The 21,570-nt window shown below is 35.4% G+C and overlaps 2 protein-coding genes across 9 annotated transcripts in view; one reads left to right on the top strand and one right to left on the bottom strand.

Annotated features, from left to right (window-relative positions):
* LOC131531357 (uncharacterized) overlaps window positions 1-21,570 on the bottom strand; it is a 45,332-nt gene that overhangs the window by 9,171 nt on the left and 14,591 nt on the right. The window lies entirely within an intron of this gene.
* LOC131531348 (uncharacterized) lies at window positions 385-20,474 on the top strand. Of its 8 annotated transcripts, XR_009268651.1 has the most exons (8): window positions 1,017-1,191; window positions 1,933-2,265; window positions 2,339-2,656; window positions 4,247-4,371; window positions 5,059-5,106; window positions 10,970-11,257; window positions 11,944-12,058; window positions 20,157-20,474. XR_009268651.1 is itself a non-coding variant. In XM_058762053.1 (6 exons), the coding sequence occupies exons 1-5, from the start codon at window positions 1,140-1,142 to the stop codon at window positions 5,083-5,085; spliced, it is 855 nt and encodes a 284-aa protein (XP_058618036.1). In that variant the 5' UTR covers window positions 1,017-1,139; the 3' UTR covers window positions 5,086-5,106; window positions 20,157-20,474. The 8 variants fall into 8 exon arrangements, 4 of the variants coding, with proteins under 4 accessions (XP_058618036.1, XP_058618035.1, XP_058618034.1 ...); XR_009268652.1 differs by lacking the exons at window positions 1,017-1,191; window positions 10,970-11,257 and adding an exon at window positions 385-619; XR_009268653.1 differs by lacking the exons at window positions 1,017-1,191; window positions 10,970-11,257 and adding an exon at window positions 664-725.

Below are 21,570 nucleotides of genomic sequence, written 5' to 3'. Positions count from 1 at the left end.
AATTGTGTGAGTAAAATCACACAAACTCAAGCCAAGCCAAAGTAGCCCATCTCTGGGGGGTTTTCATGATCTCTCTCTCTCTCTCTCTCTCTCTCTCTCTCTCTATCTATATATATATATATATATATATATATATCTATATATCTCAGAAAATAAATAATTTAATTAAGAACAATATAAACTCAATGAACAGGCTTGTCAATAAAAAATTAAAGGACTTTGCAATTCATGTTTGCTTTAGGTAGCCTAGCTACTGCCAATTTGAACTTAATCTATATCTGTTAATTAGAACACATGACAGCACACTACAGACACAATGTGATACAGTAATACTGAAAAGAAAATACTTACATGTTTACTTCAGTTCGTTGAAGAGTTTGATCATCCATTGAAACAAATGTCCCGTGTTAATGTGGGCGTGGTTGTGAGCGTGACACTGGAACATGGTAAACTTCCCTAAAACCACGTGACATACGCAGGTACGGACACCGCGGAATCAAAGCGCTTTATTATGCATGATGTCAATGTAAACAACTGGTGAAACACGTTTTTTAATCTGTGACCCGTGGAATATCGCAGTGACGAATCTGTCGCCGTCTAACATCTGCTGGAAATCCAGGTAAACATACTTGCACGCACGCGCACATCCCCAGTTAACACGATCCCCAGTTGATCCATAACACCTGCAATCATTCAGTCAGGGACGACTGCACAAAACGTGCAAGGTTTGTGTGAACAAAACACTGCAAACTAATCAAAACTGTTACGAAATGATGAACAAATGTAGTTTAGGCATAGGTTTATGCAAAGCTGTAAACATATTTACTTTTTTTTTTAAAAATGTTCCATTAAAGCTGCTGAGATACAAGGAGCTTAAACTGAAACTGTCAGCTCCACGCGCATATGCGGGAACTCATTAATATTCATATATGCTCCGCCCACTGAAACAGAAAATCTCGGAAACCGAAAATCTCGTAACACCTGTTGAAAAGCCTTTTTTTCCTAGGAACGTTCACCACGTCATGACGTTACTTCCATGTGGAGTCTAACAGTTAGCTTTCAGTTTGTTTGCTAACGGAATTCTCTAATGCGGACAAACTTATGAATCAGAAGCGGCATGTTTTCTGAGGGGAAAAGTGATGATAATGAAGATTTTCTTTAATGTAATCGCAATCACTATACTCTATAATGGTGAGGTGATTTTACTCGTTACAATCTCTATTCCGTACATTTCTGTGGCCTAATAGGCCTAAACTCTTCTTTGACACTGTAGCCTTATTGCTGTGATAATGGTTAGGCTGAGTTCAGAGCCTAACACTGTTCACACACATCTATGGTCAGTGGAAAACATTTAAACAACAACAACAACAAAAAACGCTTCTATAGCAGTTTAAACGAGATCAGATCAGTTTAATTTGCGTGATGTCACGTGACGTATAAACAAGTAACTGAAGTAAAAGTTGATACAAACAAGCAGAAACTGATCCAGTGTAGTTTGGATGTAATGTGAGTCGCTTTGGTTGAAAGCTTTTGCCAAATTCATAAAATATAGGCGTAAATGTTGCATTCACACGTTATGGGAGATTAAGGACTATGTTTATAAAAAAAAAAGTAGGAAACACGGCACTGTATGGCATTATGCGGTGTAAAATAATTGTCTTAAGTATTTTTTGTGGGTACTTAGTCATGTAATCTTTAATATGAGTCTGAAAATGTTTGATTCATTGATTGTTCGAATAGGCCTGTATGTATGTTTGGGGAAAGGGGTGAAATGATGAATCAGAGACTTGTGTGTTTGTCTGATGTGTGAATCTCTTCTGCTGTTTGTTTGCATGCTACATTATGAATCCAGACATATTTCTCTATGTTTATGACCTGTAGAAAAACATTTTCACAGCACTAATGTATATTTTGCTTCTGTTTCTTCTTCAGTTGCTCCTGGTTTTGTTTCAGATAAAGTATCAGTGTCTGTGAAGGAGTTAGATTCAGTCACTCTACACACTGGAGTTAAAACAAACCAACAAGAAGCTATTCAGTGGTATTTCAGCAGCACTTGCATCGCACACATCAGTGGAGATCTCAGTTTTATCTGTACAGATGTTCAGTGTAATGAAGGCACTGAGAGATTCAGAGACAGACTGAAGCTGGATCATCAGACTGGATCTCTGACCATCATGAACATCACAAACACAGACTCTGGAGAATATATACTGGAAATCATAAACAGCAAATACAGTGAAGAGATCTTCAGTGTTTCTGTCACTGGTGAGTCTTTAATGAGTGTTTAAATGCACTTTAAAATACAAGATCCTCCAGCAGCTGTTGGTTTGTGTTTCAGGTGTTTCTGCAGCTGAACTATATGAAATGAAGGAGGGAGGATCTGTCACTTTAGATTCTGGTGTAATAAAACGCCCAAATGATGTGGTGACGTGGTATTTTAATGAGACTGAAATCACTGAAGATCAGAGTGAGATCTGTACAGATGTTCAGTGTAAAGAGAGATTCAGAGACAGACTGAAGCTGGACAATCAGACTGGATCTCTGACCATCACAGACACCAGAACCACAGACTCTGGACTTTATAAACTACAGATGATCATCAGCGACAGCAGCTTCAGCATCACCAGAGTGAAGAGATTCAGTGTTTCTGTCACTGGTGAGTAAATAACTTAGTCATTCAATGCATTTTCCTTTGAGGAATTGAAGAAGAAAAAAAACAACTTTACAACTCAACATGTGTTGGGGTTTGGGACTGTGGACTGTTTTGAGTCAATAACACTTTGATGTTATGAACATGCAGAATGAAGGATATCAGCCAGTTTCACTGTGAGTCATGCTGCTTTCTTTTGATCTGAGCGTGCTGTGATGCTGCTTTACCTGCTGTTGCTAGAAGGTGTCCAGGGCTCGCAAAATTTCAAAATCCCTGGTAGCCTTCGGGCAGGTACTTTTCAGATTTTGGTAGCCCGAAAATTAATTTAACTAGCCCGAATTAAAAAATTACTATTTTATTTTATTATTATTTTTTTTAAATATAGAAAATCAGATAGGAGTTTAAATGTCAATCAAATTATTTTCAATACACAAATATCAACAAATATGAAGGGAGGAATTTTATTTCACTATTTACAGGGTATCTGCAGAATTTTTTAAAATATATTTAAGGCAATTTATGACCCATTTTAAGAGCTGCACAAGTAAAATGAACAGAATGAGCGGGGTTGGACAATGTCTATGGTAACATACAGTTTTGAGCCATAAAATTACATGATTTACAGTTCAGATACAGGTTTTCACAAAAACAAAAATCTTATACAACAGCGTTTCAGGCTATAGACTGTTTTTATGAAAAGGGATAAATCAAGCATATAAATTGTTAATTTAAAACGTATACATATTACTGTCTTAATTGTTTATATTTTTAGAAGGCACATCAACTTCTTTCTCATTTACAACTCTATGTGTTTGCTGCGTAAAAACATGAGTTGATATTTGCATTGATCTGACTATAAACAGCAAGAAAGGCTTATTGGAAATGCAGATTCATTCTCTGCCACGAGGTGGCGCTTTAGGAGCGCTGAAATATTGCGGTTTCCCTGGAAACGCTGTACACAAAGCAGCTCTGTGCTCATAAACGCTGCTTTATCAGGAATTATAGGTAAAATGAAATTAAAATGCCAACTACACGTTTCTGAGGACAGTCGGTTCCCTTCAGATACATTCACATAAAGACATCCGCGCCGCGTTTTGACTTGAAACGTGCAGCGCTCATTATTTTAACTGTAAGACCTCTTGAAATTATAATTAAGACATTTCTTATACCATTTAACGTATTTAAAACATTTTATGGCCTTAATTTTGATACAACTCATTTTCAGAGTTTTTAAGGACCCGCGGGAGATCTTTAAGGTAGCCCGTCGGGCAGGCAGTGATACATTTTGGTAGCCCGACTGGAAAACACAATAGCCCCGGGACGTCGGGCTAGCGATTTTGCGAGCCCTGGTGTCACTTATCAGTTTAATCAATATCATACATCTGATGACTGAAGTAGAAAGTGACTTGACGTGTGGCCAAATATGGTGTTCTGTACTTAGAATTTGTGCTTTGCATTTAATTCATCCAAGTGCACACACACAGTAGTGAACTCACTCACACACACACACACATTGATCAGTAAATATTACTTGAAGATATTGCTAAATGTTTTATCATTCACTCTAGTAATAACGACTGTCTTTATCTGTTTCAGATTCAGGTCTGTCTATAGGTGCTGTAGCAGGAATAGTTATTGTTGTTCTGCTGGTGGATGCTGCTGCTGTAGCTGCTGGTGTGGTTTACTGTCGCAGCAGGAGCCGTACAGCAGTACCACAGAATGTAAGTATTACAGCTGATTTAACAAAATATTTATCAGATTTACAGTGCAAAAAAAATTACAGGAACAGTGGTATGAGTACTTTTTTATATTAATATTATTATATAACTCTAATTCTTTTTTTTTTCTTTTCTTTTTTTTATCGTTGACTGAAAAAAAGTCATGCACTGTAAATAGTCATCTTGTATTTAATTTTAACATCATAGAACCAGAATGAGGCAATGTCACAACATTTGAAAACACAAATAACTCCCAAATAAACTAAATAACAATTAATATAAAAACACACCGGATGCCTCATGCCTCCTGCAGCAGGTCTATGTTATCTTCACACAGCTGATCAGAGACCCAGAGCATCTTTACACTGCTGTTTTTCAGTCAATAGAAAGGTCTCTTTAATGCTCTCTAAGTTACTGGAACTCTGACATTAATTTTCTTCCACCTGTGAACTGTTCGTGTCTTAAGAACTGTTTCACAAGTGCATGCAAAATGGTTTGTTTTTCATGCTTGATCAATGAACATATTGTTAGAACTTTCCAATGAAGATCTGTAAAGCTTATTTTACAAAAAAATATTGTAGCGAAAAGGTACATTTATTTTTTTGCCGAGTACTTATTTATTTATTTTTGTATAACTTATACATCAGACAACTTATTCATTTTACCTTTTGTGAATGTGTTTTCTTACAGGAGGATGATGATAACTTCACCGTCTGATCCTAATAACATTCATTTGAGGTAGATGGGATGTCTTTAAACTCTGTTTACTCACAAAGTGATCCAAAGATTTCAGTAGCCGGTACCAATACCAGTACAGTTGTTACACCTATTATATAGCATACCAATTTAAATTGCATAAAAAAAAATATATATAGATTTTTTTTTTTATATATATTTAAATAGATTAAAAGGTAACATTTTAGCCTTGAACAGTATATGATAAATACTGTAAGCAACATGGTAGCAGCATTAGAACAGAGACTTGTTTTTTATTTATTTTTTTGGTATATAGAGGTTTATCAAATGTGCTAAAGTGATTGACATGTAAACAGAACAGTTGGACATCTGTTTCATGTCTTTTGCACTAAAATAAGTATTAATCCACTGTATTGTTTTTCTTTCTTTTCAATATTTTTGTTTTGTTTCCCATTACATCAAGATGCATTAATGTAAGAAGAAAAATTAAGATATGTCGGTAACACTTTATTTAAGGGTGTCTTAACTAGTTGCTTATTAGCATGCATATTACTAGAATATTAGCCATTTATTAGTACACCTTAAGCACATATTAATGCCTTATTCTACATGACCTTATCCTACATCCCTAATCCTACCCAATACCTAAACTTAACAACTACCTTACTAACTATTAATAAGCAGCAAATTAGGAATATATTGAGGGAAAAGTCGTAGTTAATAGTGAATAAATGTTCCCTATTCTAAAGTGTTACCAAAATTTCATTCTGTTATTTAATACTGAGCATTTTTCAAATGTAGTTGATTTACTGTGTTATTGTGTATGGGAAAAACATAACGAAAAGTTAATGCTATCTTCCGTCTCACATTGTTAATCTTGCATCTCATCTTCTGAATCAAACTGAAACTGCTGCGGTTGGCTTCCTTCAGAGAAGGACCTTGTCGGTGAAAAAACTTTCTTTGTGTCTTGCTTTTTTATGAACCTCACTTAGCATTAACCGTGCATATACAGTACATCATTCTTTTAAACTGGAAGTAGATGGCAATAAAACGTGGTGGGATGCTGTGTGTATATATATATATATATACCACAATTTACTCACCCTCAGGCCATCCTAGATTTATATGATTTTGAAGCCTGAAAAAGTGCATCCATCCATCGAGTAATCCACATAATGAAGGCCTTCTGAAGTAAAGTAAAGTGATGGGTTTTTGTACTTTAAAAGCTATATAACGAACAGGATTTATGGCAGAAGAGTGACCTCTAACCCTATTCTAATCTAGACTGAAAAAAACATTGTTTTAACCTGGCATACATATAACACATTATCACATTTCAATAATTCAAATTGTATGGCTGCATAAATGAGATCAACTGGAACTAGGAACACCTTCCCACAACATCCGATGCACTTGTGATATTAATATGTAATATTTGTCTGTCTCATCCTTATCCCAAGGTTACAGTCAGCCGGATCCAGACCAGATGGTGGACCTGCACCTATACACAACCTCATGACGATCCCATGTGAAGACCTCGTCAACATGTCAGCCATTGGAACAGATCCTCAGCAAAGACCACAAGAACCAGTCAAACTGCTCAGACTCTTGTGGCCAGATTAGTCTCCATACCAGCGAGATGAATCCCATCTTTAAGCAGAAGGTACTGGATGAAATATTCTGAATGCTACCGATCTCAATCTGACTTCCGATGCAGGCTGAATCATAATCATACAGTGTTCATTTGTTGGCCAGCGGAGAACTGGCCCCCGACCAAGGTTATCTCCACCAATAAAGTCTAAACTTTGGCATCTGAAACTCGAGTGATTTTTGCAATGAGGGGAACACAACAGCTTCTGCTGAACAACATCCAAAATGCATCATCTTCCTGTTATCAGTGTAAAGATGCTTCAAAATAAGTGCTATATAAATAAAGGTGTCTTGACTTGGAAGATGTGTTGTATTGTAGCGCATATGTTGACTTGTTCGCTTTGACCTGTTTAATCTGTGAAGGTCTGAATGCAGTGATTTTTGTTATATATATATATATATATATATTAGGGGTGGCACGGTACATGAAAAAACACCCGAACCGTTCGGTTTGCTTGTCTCGGTTCGGTTCGTGTGTGCGTCGCACGGTTCGACGCATGCGCAATGTAGCCCCGTGCTCAGACAGTTTTGCCTCCGACAGTTTCGCGCGAACATACATATAGACTATGTGCTGATTCTGAACGCGTCTCTCACGTTGACTGAGTATACTTTAAAGGCTTGCACACTCAACTGTTTGCGAAAAGGAGCTTTGTGCTCGAGTATCCTAACGTTACCTCTCTCATTCGGCACAAATCCAAATATTGCATAATATTTCCATATTTGCAATGTAACGTGTCTGAATGGAACTGATGTGTTTTGTGTGTGTGTGCGTGTGTCACTTCAACTGTTTCCTTATACCAGCAGAATAAACTTTAAACACATATTGTCTTATTAATAATCACTGTATAAAGGTCTGCTTTTATTTGTGTACACTCACAATGAAAACAAAACAGATTTTATATATATATATATATATATATATATATATATATAAAACATGTAGTAATATTTATATATATATATATATATATATATATATATATATATATATATATATACATATACATATACATATACATATATATGTATGTGTATGAAGAGTTCAGATGCAAAAGCCTCTAAGTACGTCTGATGTTTTTCTTTAAAATTAGCTTTTCTTTCTGGCTACTATGTATAGGTTTCTATGTAAGTGGTACTTCTGACTGGGTTGAAGCTGGGATTTAGCACATTTGAAGTGAAAGTACTTGATGAACATATACTATGTGTGGAGAGCATTCACTCAGTATCGTTATTTCATTTTTGACCAAGATGGCCTTTAGAGGCTTTTGCACTGGAACTCTTCATATATATATATATATATATATATAAGACAAAATTCACTGCATTCAGACCTTCACAGATTAAACAGGTCAAAGCGAACGAGTCAACATATGCGCTACAATACAACACATCTTCCAAGTCAAGACACCTTTATTTATATAGCACTTATTTTGAAGCATCTTTACACTGATAACAGGAAGATAATGCATTTTGGATGTTGTTCAGCAGAAGCTGTTGTGTTCCCCTCATTGCAAAAATAACTTGAGTTTCAGATGCCAAAGTTTAGACTTTATTGGTGGAGATGACCTTGATCGGGGGCCAGTTCTCCGCTGGCCAACAAATGAACACTGTATGATTATGATTCAGCCTGCATCATAAGTCAGATTGAGATCGGTAGCATTCAGAATATTTCATCCAGTACCTTCTGCTTAAAGATGGGATTCATCACGCTGGTATGGAGACTAATCTGGCCACAAGAGTCTGAGCAGTTTGACTGGTTCTTGTTGTCTTTGCTGAGGATCTGTTCCAATGGCTGACATGTTGACGAGGTCTTCACATGGGATCGTCATGAGGTTGTGTATAGGTGCAGGTCCACCATCTGGTCTGGATCCGGCTGACTGTAACCTTGGGATAAGGATGAGACAGACAAATATTACATATTAAAATCACAAGTACATCGGATGTTGTGGGAAGTGTTAATGGTTCCGGTTAGGGCTGTGCGATATGACGATATATATCGGATGGACGAAATAAAAAAACTATTGTTTCATATTATGTTCTATCGTTTATTTCGTGGTGTCGCAAAATACATTGTTTACAGTAATACTTTTTAATCATTTGGATGACTGAGATCTTTACGCACCACCACGGGGCGTGAAGGGAGACAGAACCAGGTGGAGAACTTTAAGCAGTGTATTAGTAGTTAGTTAGTATGCTACACTCTAAGAAAAGTCTGTAAAAATAGGGCACAATATGAAAGAATTGTTTTTTTTTACCTGCATTTTAAATTACACATTGTGTTTTCAGTTTACAGGGTGATAATGGATAATGTCCTGGAAAATTACTAGTATCTTTTCCATTTTTCTTACAGTGTACTAACTGATCAATAATCACAGATACAAGCTAGAAGCTACTAACAAAGTGTATCATAAATGAACAATTATTCTATTATTATTATTATTATTAAATTGAACAACTGCAAATTACAGCCAACTTAATTCATGTGATGTGTGTACTGCTAGGCATCTTTGGTTTCCTCTTTTTTGTGTAATTTGAATGGAAAATGTGTGCATCACTTATCAAAAGTTGCTGAAATATGTGGGTTACTTGATGGATGGATGCACTTTTTCAGGCTTCAAAATCATATAAATCTAGGATGGCCTGAGGGTATATACACATATATATTAGGGGTGGCAAGGTACACGGATGTCACGGTTCGGTACGTACCTCGATTCGGGGGTCACGGTTCGATGCGATTTCGGTACAACGAGGAAAAAAATCTACTATGCTCTGTTTCTTTTCATTTATTTTGAACAGACAGTAGTGCAAATTAAAAAAAATTCCATCTAGATGTGAAAATACTAAATATTATTACGTTTATATATATAAAATCTGTTTTGTTTTCATTGTGAGTGTACACAAATAAAAGCAGACCTTTTATACAGTGATTAGTAATAAGACAATAAGTGTTTAAAGTTGATTCTGTTGGTATAAGGAAACAGTTGCAGTGATCGCACCGGAGCGCGCGCACACACACACATCAGTTCCAGCATTGCTAACTTGACAGCGCAGTTGGTACTTTTATCAAAATAAAATTCATTGAGCCAAACCTCAGCGCGCCCGCCTCTGTGTCATCGTTGGAATGCGACTGAATTACAAAGCCTATCATTTACATAATAAATAATAGTTTAGCATTCAGATACGTTACATCGCAAATATGGAAAATTATGAAATATTTGGTTTTGTGCCTAATGAGAGAGCCCCATTTCGCAAACAGTTGAGTGCACAAGCCTTTAAAGTATACTCCCTTGTCAGTCTAATAGACTGAGTCTATGTGAGAGAAGCGTTCAGAATCAGCACATGGTCACTGTGTAGGGGGCTTTGTTTTCAAGTGCGCAACTCATGGCATTCGCTGTTCTTCTGCTGGCGGTTATCAAACAGCGTTGCATTACTGCAGGCGCCCCCTTCTGGATTGGGGGTGAATTGCCTGTATTCGTCGTAAGGCCTCATGCATCGAACCGACGCCCGTACCGTACGGTTCGGTACGAATACATGTACCGTGCTACCCCTAATATATATATATATATATATATATATATACAGCATCACACAATGTTTTATTGCCATATACTTCCAATCTAAAGGAATGATGTATATGCATGGTTAATGCTAAGAGGATACAGTATTTTATTTGACTGTAAAACTGCTTGTGAGGTTCATAAAAAAAAATAAAAAATAATAAAAAGCAAGACATGAAGAAAGTTTATCCAGATCAAAGCAAATCTCTGAAGGAAGCCAACCGCAGCAGTTTCAGTTTGACTCAGAAGATGATCTGCAAGAGTAACAACGTGATATGGAAGATCAACTACATTTGAAAAATGCTGAGTATTAAATAATAAAATGAAAAATGTTTTCTATCAAGTCTTAATAAGTGCCAAAAGAGCACTTATATGTAACCATAAATAATTTGTAAAGTGTCTATAAAGCGCCCAAAAGGAGGGTTAAACTGTCGTGGGAGGATTCACACACCAGCTCAAGTGCTTTCAGCAGATAGTTTCAATAGATCAGACATTTCAAAAAATGTTTTGTGTGTTTGCTTTGTGTTTGTGCTGGTGGTGTCTGACTGGTAAGTGAAAATACATATTTTTTGTTTTAATGTTAGTAACATTCTTTACAGAAGTTTTTTTTTTTTTATGTAAATGACTTAGTAGCTTCATACTCTGGATAGAAATCTCTCACAAGCTTTAATCTGTGTAAATCTGGTTTGTTCTTCAAGTGTGTTTGGTGAGTCTGTGTCAGTGATGGAGGGAGATTCAGTCACTTTATACACTGGTGTTACTGAAATATGTGAAGGATGACGACACTATGTGGAAGTATGGAGCTGAAAACTCTCTCATAGCTAAAATTAAAAAGGAAGAAAATCTTCTCCACATGACATTCCTGATGAGAGATTCAGAGACAGACAGTAAAACTGGATCTCTGACCATCACAAACATCTATGATCACAAACACCAGAACTGAACACACTGGAGTTTATCAACTAGAGATAGCTGGAGCGAAACTGGTACTGAAAACATTCAGTGTTTCTGTCTATGCTGAGTAGAGACGTCATTTGTCCTGTTCTTCAAATATTCTTGTTTTATTAAAAGAGTATTCAGTACAACTTCAGCTCAATCAACAATATTTGTGGAACACTGCTGATTACCAAAAATAGATTTACATATATTAACATATATTAAAAACTTAATTGATTTTGTAACCTGTGATCCTTTTTTTCAGGATTCATTGATGAATAAAAAATTAAAAAAGAACAGCCGTTTTTTCACAAAGATATATATTTTGTAGCTAAGTTAGGGATATATTTTTTCTTTCTATTATGAAAAAAATTAAAACTTTTATTCAACAAGATGCGTTTAATTGATAAAATGTCATAAAGATTTCTATTTGAATAAATGCTGCTCTTTTTAACTTTTTTATTCATCATTGAATCCTGAAAAGAGGATCACAGGTTACAAAATATATATATATATATTAAGCACTGATAATAACTGAGTATCAAATAGGCATATTATGATGATTTATGAAGGATCATGTAACACTGAAGACTGGAGTAATGGCTGATGAAAAAATCAGCTTTGTGTCAGAAATAAATTATATTTTAAACATAGCAAGCTTCATAACGTTACAGTTGAACCACTGATGGCAGATGGACTATTCTGACGTTTTTCATACTTTTCTGTGTCTTGACAGTGTTAATTGTTTGGCAGTCAATGGGACAGTCACAAGCCTCCTGGTTTTCGTCCAAAATATCTTAAATTGTGTTCCGAAGATGAACGAAGCTTTACAGGTTTGGAACGACATGGGGGTAAGTGATTAATGACAAAATTTTCATTTTGGGGTGGAGTAACCCTTTAAAGTATATTCAAATAGAAAACCATTATTATTTTTTCTGTATTTTTGACATACTCAACACATTGAGATGAAAATAAGAGTATTGCTTACATTTATCCATATTCCTTTTTATTATCTAATGTTTATCAGCTTGTCTGCCTGTTCCTGTCATCAGCAGAAACCCTTCACTATGTTCTTCATCATCAGGATCATCATATTGTTCATTGTTGTGTTCAGTGGTGAATGTGGGTCATGTGACTCTCTCCTGGTACAAACACTTAGAAGAAAAGGTTCAAAAATGAACCTTTTGAGGTTCCTAGAGATTGAAACTGTGGGGGAACCTTAAAGCTTCATTTTTGAACCTTTTTGAAAAGGTTCTAATTGGAACCTTCACTTAACCTCTTAACTGTCACCGTCCACCCTGTGGGACGCCTACCTTTACTTCACTATTTTACAATTAAATCCTAATCTAATCATGACAAATTATATATCGTTGGAAAGGTCTAAGACTCCTAAATAGGTATTTTACCACTTTTTCTGTTAAAAAATTATGTAGGAAAAGTAATAGATAAATTTATGACCAGAGGTGTCAAATCCAGGGTCAGAAAGTAAAAGTCCTGCCATGTGTTTATTCCACCCATGAACTCAGCAGCTGATTTCACCAGAGGAGGAACCAACTCATTCCTTTCAAGTCACAAGCAAGTTTCGAGTCAAATCCCAAGACCTCAACGAGTTGAGGTAATTAAGAGATAATAGAGAGACTAATTAAATGTTGATTGTGCATTAGTGATGAACACCTGCTGTTATTGAGAATTACAGAGGATCAGATGTTGATGTTTTATTGGTTAAAATGATACCACCATCATGGAGATCAGTGTTTGCTTTAGTTGGGCTCTTGACCCTTTTAGTAACTGAGAATGGATTGCTTTTAAGCAATTGTAATATTGCTTCACAACAAACATTTGCACATTGCTGAATTAAGAGCTTGAGGAAGCAGATGAGCTTACACTTTTGGCTTTTATGTCACTTGAATGAACATCATGAAGGTGTCTCTCTTTGGTTTATTTACTGACGTTCAGCTGTTACAGAACTGCAGGAATTTACTATTAAACAAATGCCGTCGTAATATTAAATATTGGAAAAAATTAAGAATTATATTGCTCAGGCTTTTAGACATGAACACTTATCATACGATCCTCAACAGTGGTGACAATAATTATTCATACTGTGGTGTTACCCAGCATGCATTGCAGCATGAAGCATTTTGTTGATTGTCACCATTGTTGAGATTCATACGCTGGTTCTTGATGTCTGTGTGAGTAGGACTGGAGTTAAAATATTTAAATGCATTAGATTTAAAATTCTTTCTCTATAACTACTACAGCAGTAAACTCATTGTGTACTGTGGTTTCACAGAGTTGTTTATTCAAAAGCAGAACATAAATTAAAAAAATGAAAAATGTTGTATGTGTATATATATACACAGTATATTGGATGCAAACAGGTAAGCACCTGATGATTACCTCATCATATGAAAACAACTAACAGTTGCTCACTGCACAGCACTGATCTCTCCGCTTTACAACAGCACATGCATTGCTACAGAGAGATCTAACACAGGAGTCAAGGGTCAAGAGCCCAACTAAAGCAAACACTGATCTACATGATGGTGGTATCATTTTAACCAATAAAACATCAACATCTGATCCTCTGTGATTCACAGTAACAGCAGGTGTTCATCACTAATGCACAATCATCATTTAATTAGTCTCTCAATTATCTCTTAATTACCTCAACTCGTTGAGGTCTTGGGATTTGACTCGAAACTTGCTTGTGACTTGAAAGGAATGAGTTGGTTCCTCCTCTGGTGAAATCAGCTGCTGAGTTCATGGGTGGAATAAACACATGGCAGGACTTTTACTTTCTGACCCTGGATTTGACACCTCTGTTTATGACAAGAGTGCACCTGAAAAAAATCTACATCATGACATGAATTCTGACCTTTGTCACAGAAAGTCTTCTTAGTTGCCTTTTTCTCTATCACGAATTAGAAATCATAAGAAATTATTTATCAGTAGAAAACTTAAAATTTCAAAATTCATCCTTTGAAACCCATTTTAAAATCAGACATTGCATTACCATGTAAATGGTACATTAAAATCATGTTACAAAATATTTTCATTCATGAATTATAAAAAATGAAGTTTGTATAGTGCACTATAATGTCTCTGTTCAAAACTGTGGGTGACAGTTAAGGGGTTAAAGGTGCATTAATGACCCTCATGGGTTCCTTTTTTAACCTTTTTCTAGATAGCAATAAAATTATTATTATTATTATTATACATTACTAATCCAATTTCACTATATAGACAGAACACTGCGATTTGCCCACAAACTGTTCAATACATAAATATGTATTACAAACAAACCAACGAACATGTAAATAAACAACAATCAAACATAAATATTACAAACAAACCAACAAGCACATTCATAAATAAACAACAATCAACATCATGCATTTATATACATATACATGAATTTAATTAAAAAGAACTGGCCATTGTGGCTGGCATATTGATTTTGGCATTGTGATACATTAAACAGTTTTCAATGAATGTCAGGGTGTCTCTCAACTTTGAAACATATTCAGTGTTGAAGTGTAGAGCCGTGTTCATCGTCTACTTCTCAGACCTCCTCCTCCCCTTCCATCATTATTTCTAAAGAGACTCAGCATCCAAGGCACGTCCCTTTATAAACAGCACGGGGTTGGGTGTATGTGGTTCCTAAACAAGAAGAAAATAATGTTATACTATAACAATATTTAGTAGTTAAAGTGATTTTTTTTTTTTTTTTTAAATTAAGATTAAAAAATGAGTCGGTAATAAATCTTTGACTATTTTTGAACCTGTCAATGTAAAAGAGGCTTTGAAAAGAAAGATAAGGCAGTGTAAACTGTATTATCAACATAATTAAGATAATAGAGACGGTGGCAAGTAGTCATGAAAAACTACTTTACGAGTTTTTTGGTTGCAATAATCCCTTACTAATATTATAAGTTGACATCAGTGAGAAAACAATTAATTCTAAATATAACAAATTGTAATCAAAAGTATATGACCCATTAAAGGGATATTTTGTTGTCATTTACTCTCCTTGATGTTGTTCCAAACAACCCTTTTTCTTCTGCAGAACATAAAATAAGATATTTTTAAGAATGTCCATATGATGAAAATCACTGGGGTCCAGAACAACATGTCAGTGACATTCTTGAGAATCATTTATTTCACAAAACAAAAGAAAGTCATACAAGTTTGAAACAACATGAAGGTGAGTAAATTATGACAGAATTTTAATTTTTGTTTGAATATTCCCTTTATTCATTCTTGCTGATATTAATGTGGAACATGCATGGACACAAACAGTTCCACAGAATAACCCCTAACTAAATGTTTAGAAGAAATCATAACCAGGAGAAGGGGTTGAAAAAGAAAATAGTGATTCTTAGCATTACTGTTCATGTAAATCAGTGATGTATTACCTTTGTGTGCCAAATCAATGCAGATTTGTTTTTCTTCATCCAACGCAGTAACAATATCTACCCCAACTGCTCTTCTTTGGCACTCATTGATCACTGTCTGTGCCACCAGACTCTGTCTGTGACACTTCCCCCTACTGGCCTTGGCCTCTTTTGATACAAATCTTGGCCAGATAGATCATCCATCTACTAAATAAATAAATAATAGAAAAATAAACGCATACATGAAACATTCTCACTTGATAATAGAAATGTAAGTATTGAAGTGTCATTTTATTTTAGCAAACCTACCTCTACAATGGCTGCCCTTTTTTTGATGGACTCCTGGTAAAATGATCTGTTTTCTTACTTTGCCAAACCTGCAGCAAATTTCATTTATTTCTTCAACATTAATCAAAGGTGATCTTTCTCTTTTGGAATTTGTTTTTAAGCACATCCTCTGCCAGTCTTTACTCTCAAGAACTGGTATTTGGTAACCAGGGCTGAAGACATCTTGTGTTCGCCTGTTGCATAGCTGAAAACAGAGAAAAACATTTTTACTCATCATTCTCTACAATTATAAACTTACTGCATTGTGGAAATTACCATGTATATGTGCACATCTAATCAAACAGACCTTGAATTATATTTGGTCTTGTTTGCTCTGTCCTTTCAAAGAAAAAAAAATCTCTTCTCTCAAGTCTTTTTTATTGCTACAATACGTTGCTACAAACAAGCAATATGTTGTCTTGAGATTGATCCAGGTGAAATATCAATAAGAAGTCCTACAAAAAAAGTTTGCAGAAAGGTGCATGTTAGTATGGTAAAAACAGCTCAATGATTTGCAAAGATCACAATATAGTTCGGCTAAACCTATGCGGACACCTGACCTGACCATTACACCTAACTGAGCATCCCATTAAAAGTGGGAATGCACTGAAAGTTGCTTTGTAATAACAATTTCAACCAAATGCATAAATGTGAGAAAATGTTAAAGTCACTAAGTTCTTCCGTACATCCCATTAAATAATTAGCCTGAGGGAAGAAACTGTTCCTGTGTCTGGTCGTTCTGGTTCTCAGAGCTCCGTAGCGTCAACCAGATGGCAACAGTTATAATAGTTAATAATAATTAGTAGCCTAAATGTGCCCACAAATTTTTAAACCCGTAGAGTAGTAACTTACTCACGTCAGGTCTTGCTGGCATCTCAGTCTTTAGGTTTTCTTGTAATCTTATGAATTTAACTTAATCCTTCATTTTTGGTAATATTTAAGCTTTCGTAGTCTCAGTTAGGTTCATTAAAATATCTCCATGAAATTGTCATGAAATAAGTCATGAAATTATAGTTTTATAAAGGCAGTTATGAAGTACATACAAACAGTATTATTTTAATTCAACATACTACCTTGATAGGGACAATGGTGTCTCTTTTGAGAATTGATGATAATAGGCTTTTATCACAGTCCGTGTGTCGTCACATCCGGCTCCGATTAGTAGCGTAAAGGAATTTCCGCCTGCTTTATTGTCAGTGGACAGATGCCATTTTTGTGAAGAAAACTGAACTTAGTTTAGTTGAACATTGATGCAATTAACGTCAATGTTAAAACTGCATATTTATACCGATTCCATACCATGTCGTTCTTCATTTTAATGTGTAACATTAGCCTATCTGAGCGACGACTGGCCAGTCAGATTAATGAAGAGCACGCGGCACAAGTTACTGCCAGAGGAATACTCGGACTGATTTAATTTGATTTTTAATATTATTTTGGTTATTTTTTAATTATATTTATTGTGATTAACCTCTTGTGCACAGTATAATGATATTCAATCGTTGCACGCAATCACGGAAAATAACTCGATTAAGATGATCGAACTTACTTTTAATTATCGTCTATGGGCTGGAAATATTTCTTTATTTGAACAACTTAAACTTGATGCAATTATATAGGATTGCATCATTAAGTCAGCACGTGAAAAATGTGAGCATTATGATTAATACAACTAGTTTGCCCTAAACTTTTTTTAATTTAATCATTCCAATTTAATCCAGCCTTTAGTCATAATTAATATTTTAAGCTTTGGCTTGTTAATGTGATATGTTGTTTGTATAGTTTTCTCGCTGTTCTGTAATGAAATAAGGTGATCAGACTGAAGAATTGCGTACAGTATGGCTCGCGCGCTCCTGTTTCAGTCACGAAATACGCATCGGGATATCGTGACAACATATTCCTTCGTTTCATAATACTCAATTAATTGTTGTAAACTGAGACTGGTGTCTTTAGAAGACGTATGTGCTGAATTCTATTCTATTTTTAGCTGTACAAAACAATTCGTTTTGCTGCTTTATATTGAAAATTAGTGTGTCTTATCATATTATTTTAATGTATTATCTTAATTATGAACACACTGGTTTGTAGTGCAAACAGTTTTACCGTTTACTGCACGTTGTTATTCTTCTCGTTATTTACCTATAGCGGCTAATGAACCGGAAGTCTCACCCATAGGCTTACTTCCGCGTTGAAGAAAAAGGTGGATAGCGTTCTTCACGAATGAAGTAGCGGCACGTGACCAAGTACTCAATGTAGCTCGCAGCGCCCTCTGTTGGTGAAAATAATCAATACACGAGTGCTCTGGTAACCAGCAGGCTAAAATCTTAAAAAACATCTTGAAATAAAACATCTGAGAAAAGGTCTTCAGGTGTAGTAACCATGGTATATGTGGAATAATGAACTCTGGACCGGTAAACTGACTTAATATTGTGTCCACATTAACATCGTTTGCACTTAATTTTTCTACAATTCTGTGGCCCATCGTCATTTATTCATTATGAAACACAATTATGACATTACGTAGGTGTTATTTTCATAGCTTTTCAAAAAGATCCTAGTTTATTTGAAAGGTTTTGTTGTCTTACCTCAGATACTCGTGCTGCTCCACTGAGTGCCGCTGCTCGCGCTTGAATGTTTATAACGGTTTTTCTGCGCGACCTCTGACCTCGAGCGCAACAGTTTCAGTGCTTTCCGTTGCATTACACACCAAGCCCAGAAACCAACCCTCGGCCTGGTTTAAATGGTTTTGTTTTGTTTGTTTTTATGTTCAAAATCGAAACAATATAATAAAAATAGTAATAATAATAGTATAATAATGATAATGATAAAAACAGCAACAATAAGAAAACTAATAAGAAAAATAATCTTGCTGATGAAACCTTACACAACACATAGATTTGCTTCACATTTGAAGGAGTGTTAATGACATAATGGTGTTCCTCAATAATATAAACACGTGCCCAACCTGATCATGTCTAAAAGGTGTTTGCCAACCAGATTCATTTAAAATAATTCACTTTTGTCACTTGTTTTGTTCTGAGCTGAATTAGTAGGCTTTCTGAGATTTGAAGGTTGAATGTGAAATGTTAAAGGATGCACAGGTGTAAAATATGAAGATAGCCTATTGAATATAGTTTGGTCCCATTTTATATTAGGTGGCCTTAACTACTATGTACTTACATTTAAATTAATCATTTGGTACAATGCACTTATTGTGTACATACATGTTTTTACATTGTACTTATATTTTTAAAAATACCTATATTTAATTACATCTGTAATTAACTTAAGTACATTTATAATTAGACTGTTGACTCATCCCTTACACCTTAACCCACCCTTAAACCTACCCATACCACCAAACATGTCCCTAACCTTACCCGTATCCCTCTTCAATAGCAGCAGAAGTGTTTTGCAATACAATATGAACGCATTAAGTACATTGACCTCAGTTTCTGGGTCAAACTGTAACCTGCTGCGGTCGGTTTACTTAAAGGGATAGTTCACCCAAAAATGAAAATTCTGTCATGAATTACTCGCCCCCATGTCTTTCCAAACCCGTAAGACCCTTGTTCATCTCCGGAACACAAATTAAGATATTTTTGATGATATCCATGAGCTTTCTGACCCCCTATAGACAGCAAGGGTCCTACCACGATGAAGGTCCAGAAAGGTACCAAAATCATTGACAAAATAGTCCATGTGACATCAGACAATAGAAGCAATCAAAACCATCAAAAGAGCAACAATATGCACACGCTATGACGAGTCTCATTAACTTAACAGTACACGTAGCAAGTTGTTTTTTGTTTTTTTAATGAAAGAAAACAAGTAGAATAGAATAAAAAGAAAGTTTTTTTTATTTTTTTAAGAAATCAAGGAAAAAAAGAATGCTAGATAGATACAAAGAAGACTAATAGATACAAAGAAGACAGATAGATAAAACAGAATTAGAATAGAGCGTGCTAGATTGGCGTTGTTTCACACGTGCTTCAGACATCGGTCATGCAGGCTGTATTCCCCATAGTGCCCCCTAGGGGGCGCAGCACGGAGTTCACTAGAAGGGGAACAATCATTTCGTGCTTGGTGTGAAAGCACAGTTCATCGGCGATTCGCCTCGCTTTTTCACATCGCACTCAGTGTGGAAAGGCCTTAATTCATTTGTTCGTTGTTTCCATTCTGCCCTCTTGTGTTCTCTCTGTGTATGTTCATGTTTGTGTTTCAGATGGGCGGTTCCTTGAGATAATTTGCTGGAGGCTGCGATTGGTTCTCCTCCTCACCTGATCCAGATATAAGGACTGCCCCAAACATTCAATCTCTGCCGTGATTGTACCATCGTGTGTGACTCTGTAGTTTTGGCAAGTTAAGGGTTGTAGGGGGTTAGACGTTATTTAATTTTGAAACATCTTTTCACTTTGTTTTTGTTTAGGGAGTCAGGTAAGTTGAAACTGTATTTTTGTTTTCTTTAATTTTGTGTTAAAATATTATTTATGTTTGTTATTTTGGCCTTGTCTGCTCCTGAAGCTAACCCCATATTTGTAAATAAATTCTTGTAATTCAACATCTCTCTGGTATTGAGACTCTTCTTTTTTCCTGTTACGGCTGACCACTAGCGGTCGCAACCGTTGTATTAACCTTTTGTGAATCTGTGTTTCTTTTCTGAAGAATAATACCCCAACATACAGTGCACTAATCAGAACTGACTTGATATTAAAATTAAACGATGGAGTGGTGCTAATGAGATGTCTCATAACTGGAATGAGACTGAGGCTAGATGTTTCTTGTTTTATTAGATAAGAATGCCTACCTTCAGTGTTGACTTACAGTTTTCCTTTTTAAGTTCCTTTTGAAGGGTAGAATAGGTATATTTAGGTATATTTATAAGTGCATCATGATATGTTTTTGTCATGTAAATGTTTAGTCACTTCAGAGTTAAAATTTGCCAAATATAAATCAATAAGAGCTGGACATGATAGATGATTTTGTTTCATTAACACTAATTTTCCAGTGTTTTAATAAGCAGTTGAAATATTGTAAATGATCTGTACATAAGAAGTTTATTTATGAAACAAGCAGCAATAGCTTGAAAGACATCTGTGTGTTCATGTGATAACATTATAAACACCTGATTCAGTTTATAACTGAATTATTAGAAATTGAAACCCTAGTTATGTCACTAGATGGCGCTCTAATACATATGCATATTTATGTATTAATACATCAGGCAATTTGTTTTTGCAAATATAATAATAATAATAATTATAAAGGAGTCAAAATATAGATGTTTTATTGTTAATTGATTGTTTCAATACCTTAGAGCAGTGCTTCCCAAACCTGTCCTGGAGGACCCCTAGCCCTGCACATTTTGTATGTCTCCCAAAGTATTTAATATTTTCTCTAAACTTTCAAGTTTAGACAAACACCTGCAATTCTGGCCAAATTAAAGATACGTTGTGTGTGAATTTGCACATATTACTTTGCAAAAACCTTTGCAGTTAGTTTTTAATATTACATTCTTGAGGACTCTGCTTACATTTCTTTTCAGGAGCACTAGTGTTCCTACTTAAAATAAATAAATAAATAAAAAATAGGAACAGACCTTCTGATCAATGACAGGAGGGTCATTCCTGGGATTCGGT

This window comes from Onychostoma macrolepis, chromosome 22 (assembly GCF_012432095.1).
Source record: "Onychostoma macrolepis isolate SWU-2019 chromosome 22, ASM1243209v1, whole genome shotgun sequence".
NCBI lineage: Eukaryota > Metazoa > Chordata > Actinopteri > Cypriniformes > Cyprinidae > Onychostoma > Onychostoma macrolepis.
The sequence above is the reverse complement of the archived record's forward strand: the minus strand, read 5'-3'. Positions and strand labels throughout refer to the sequence as shown.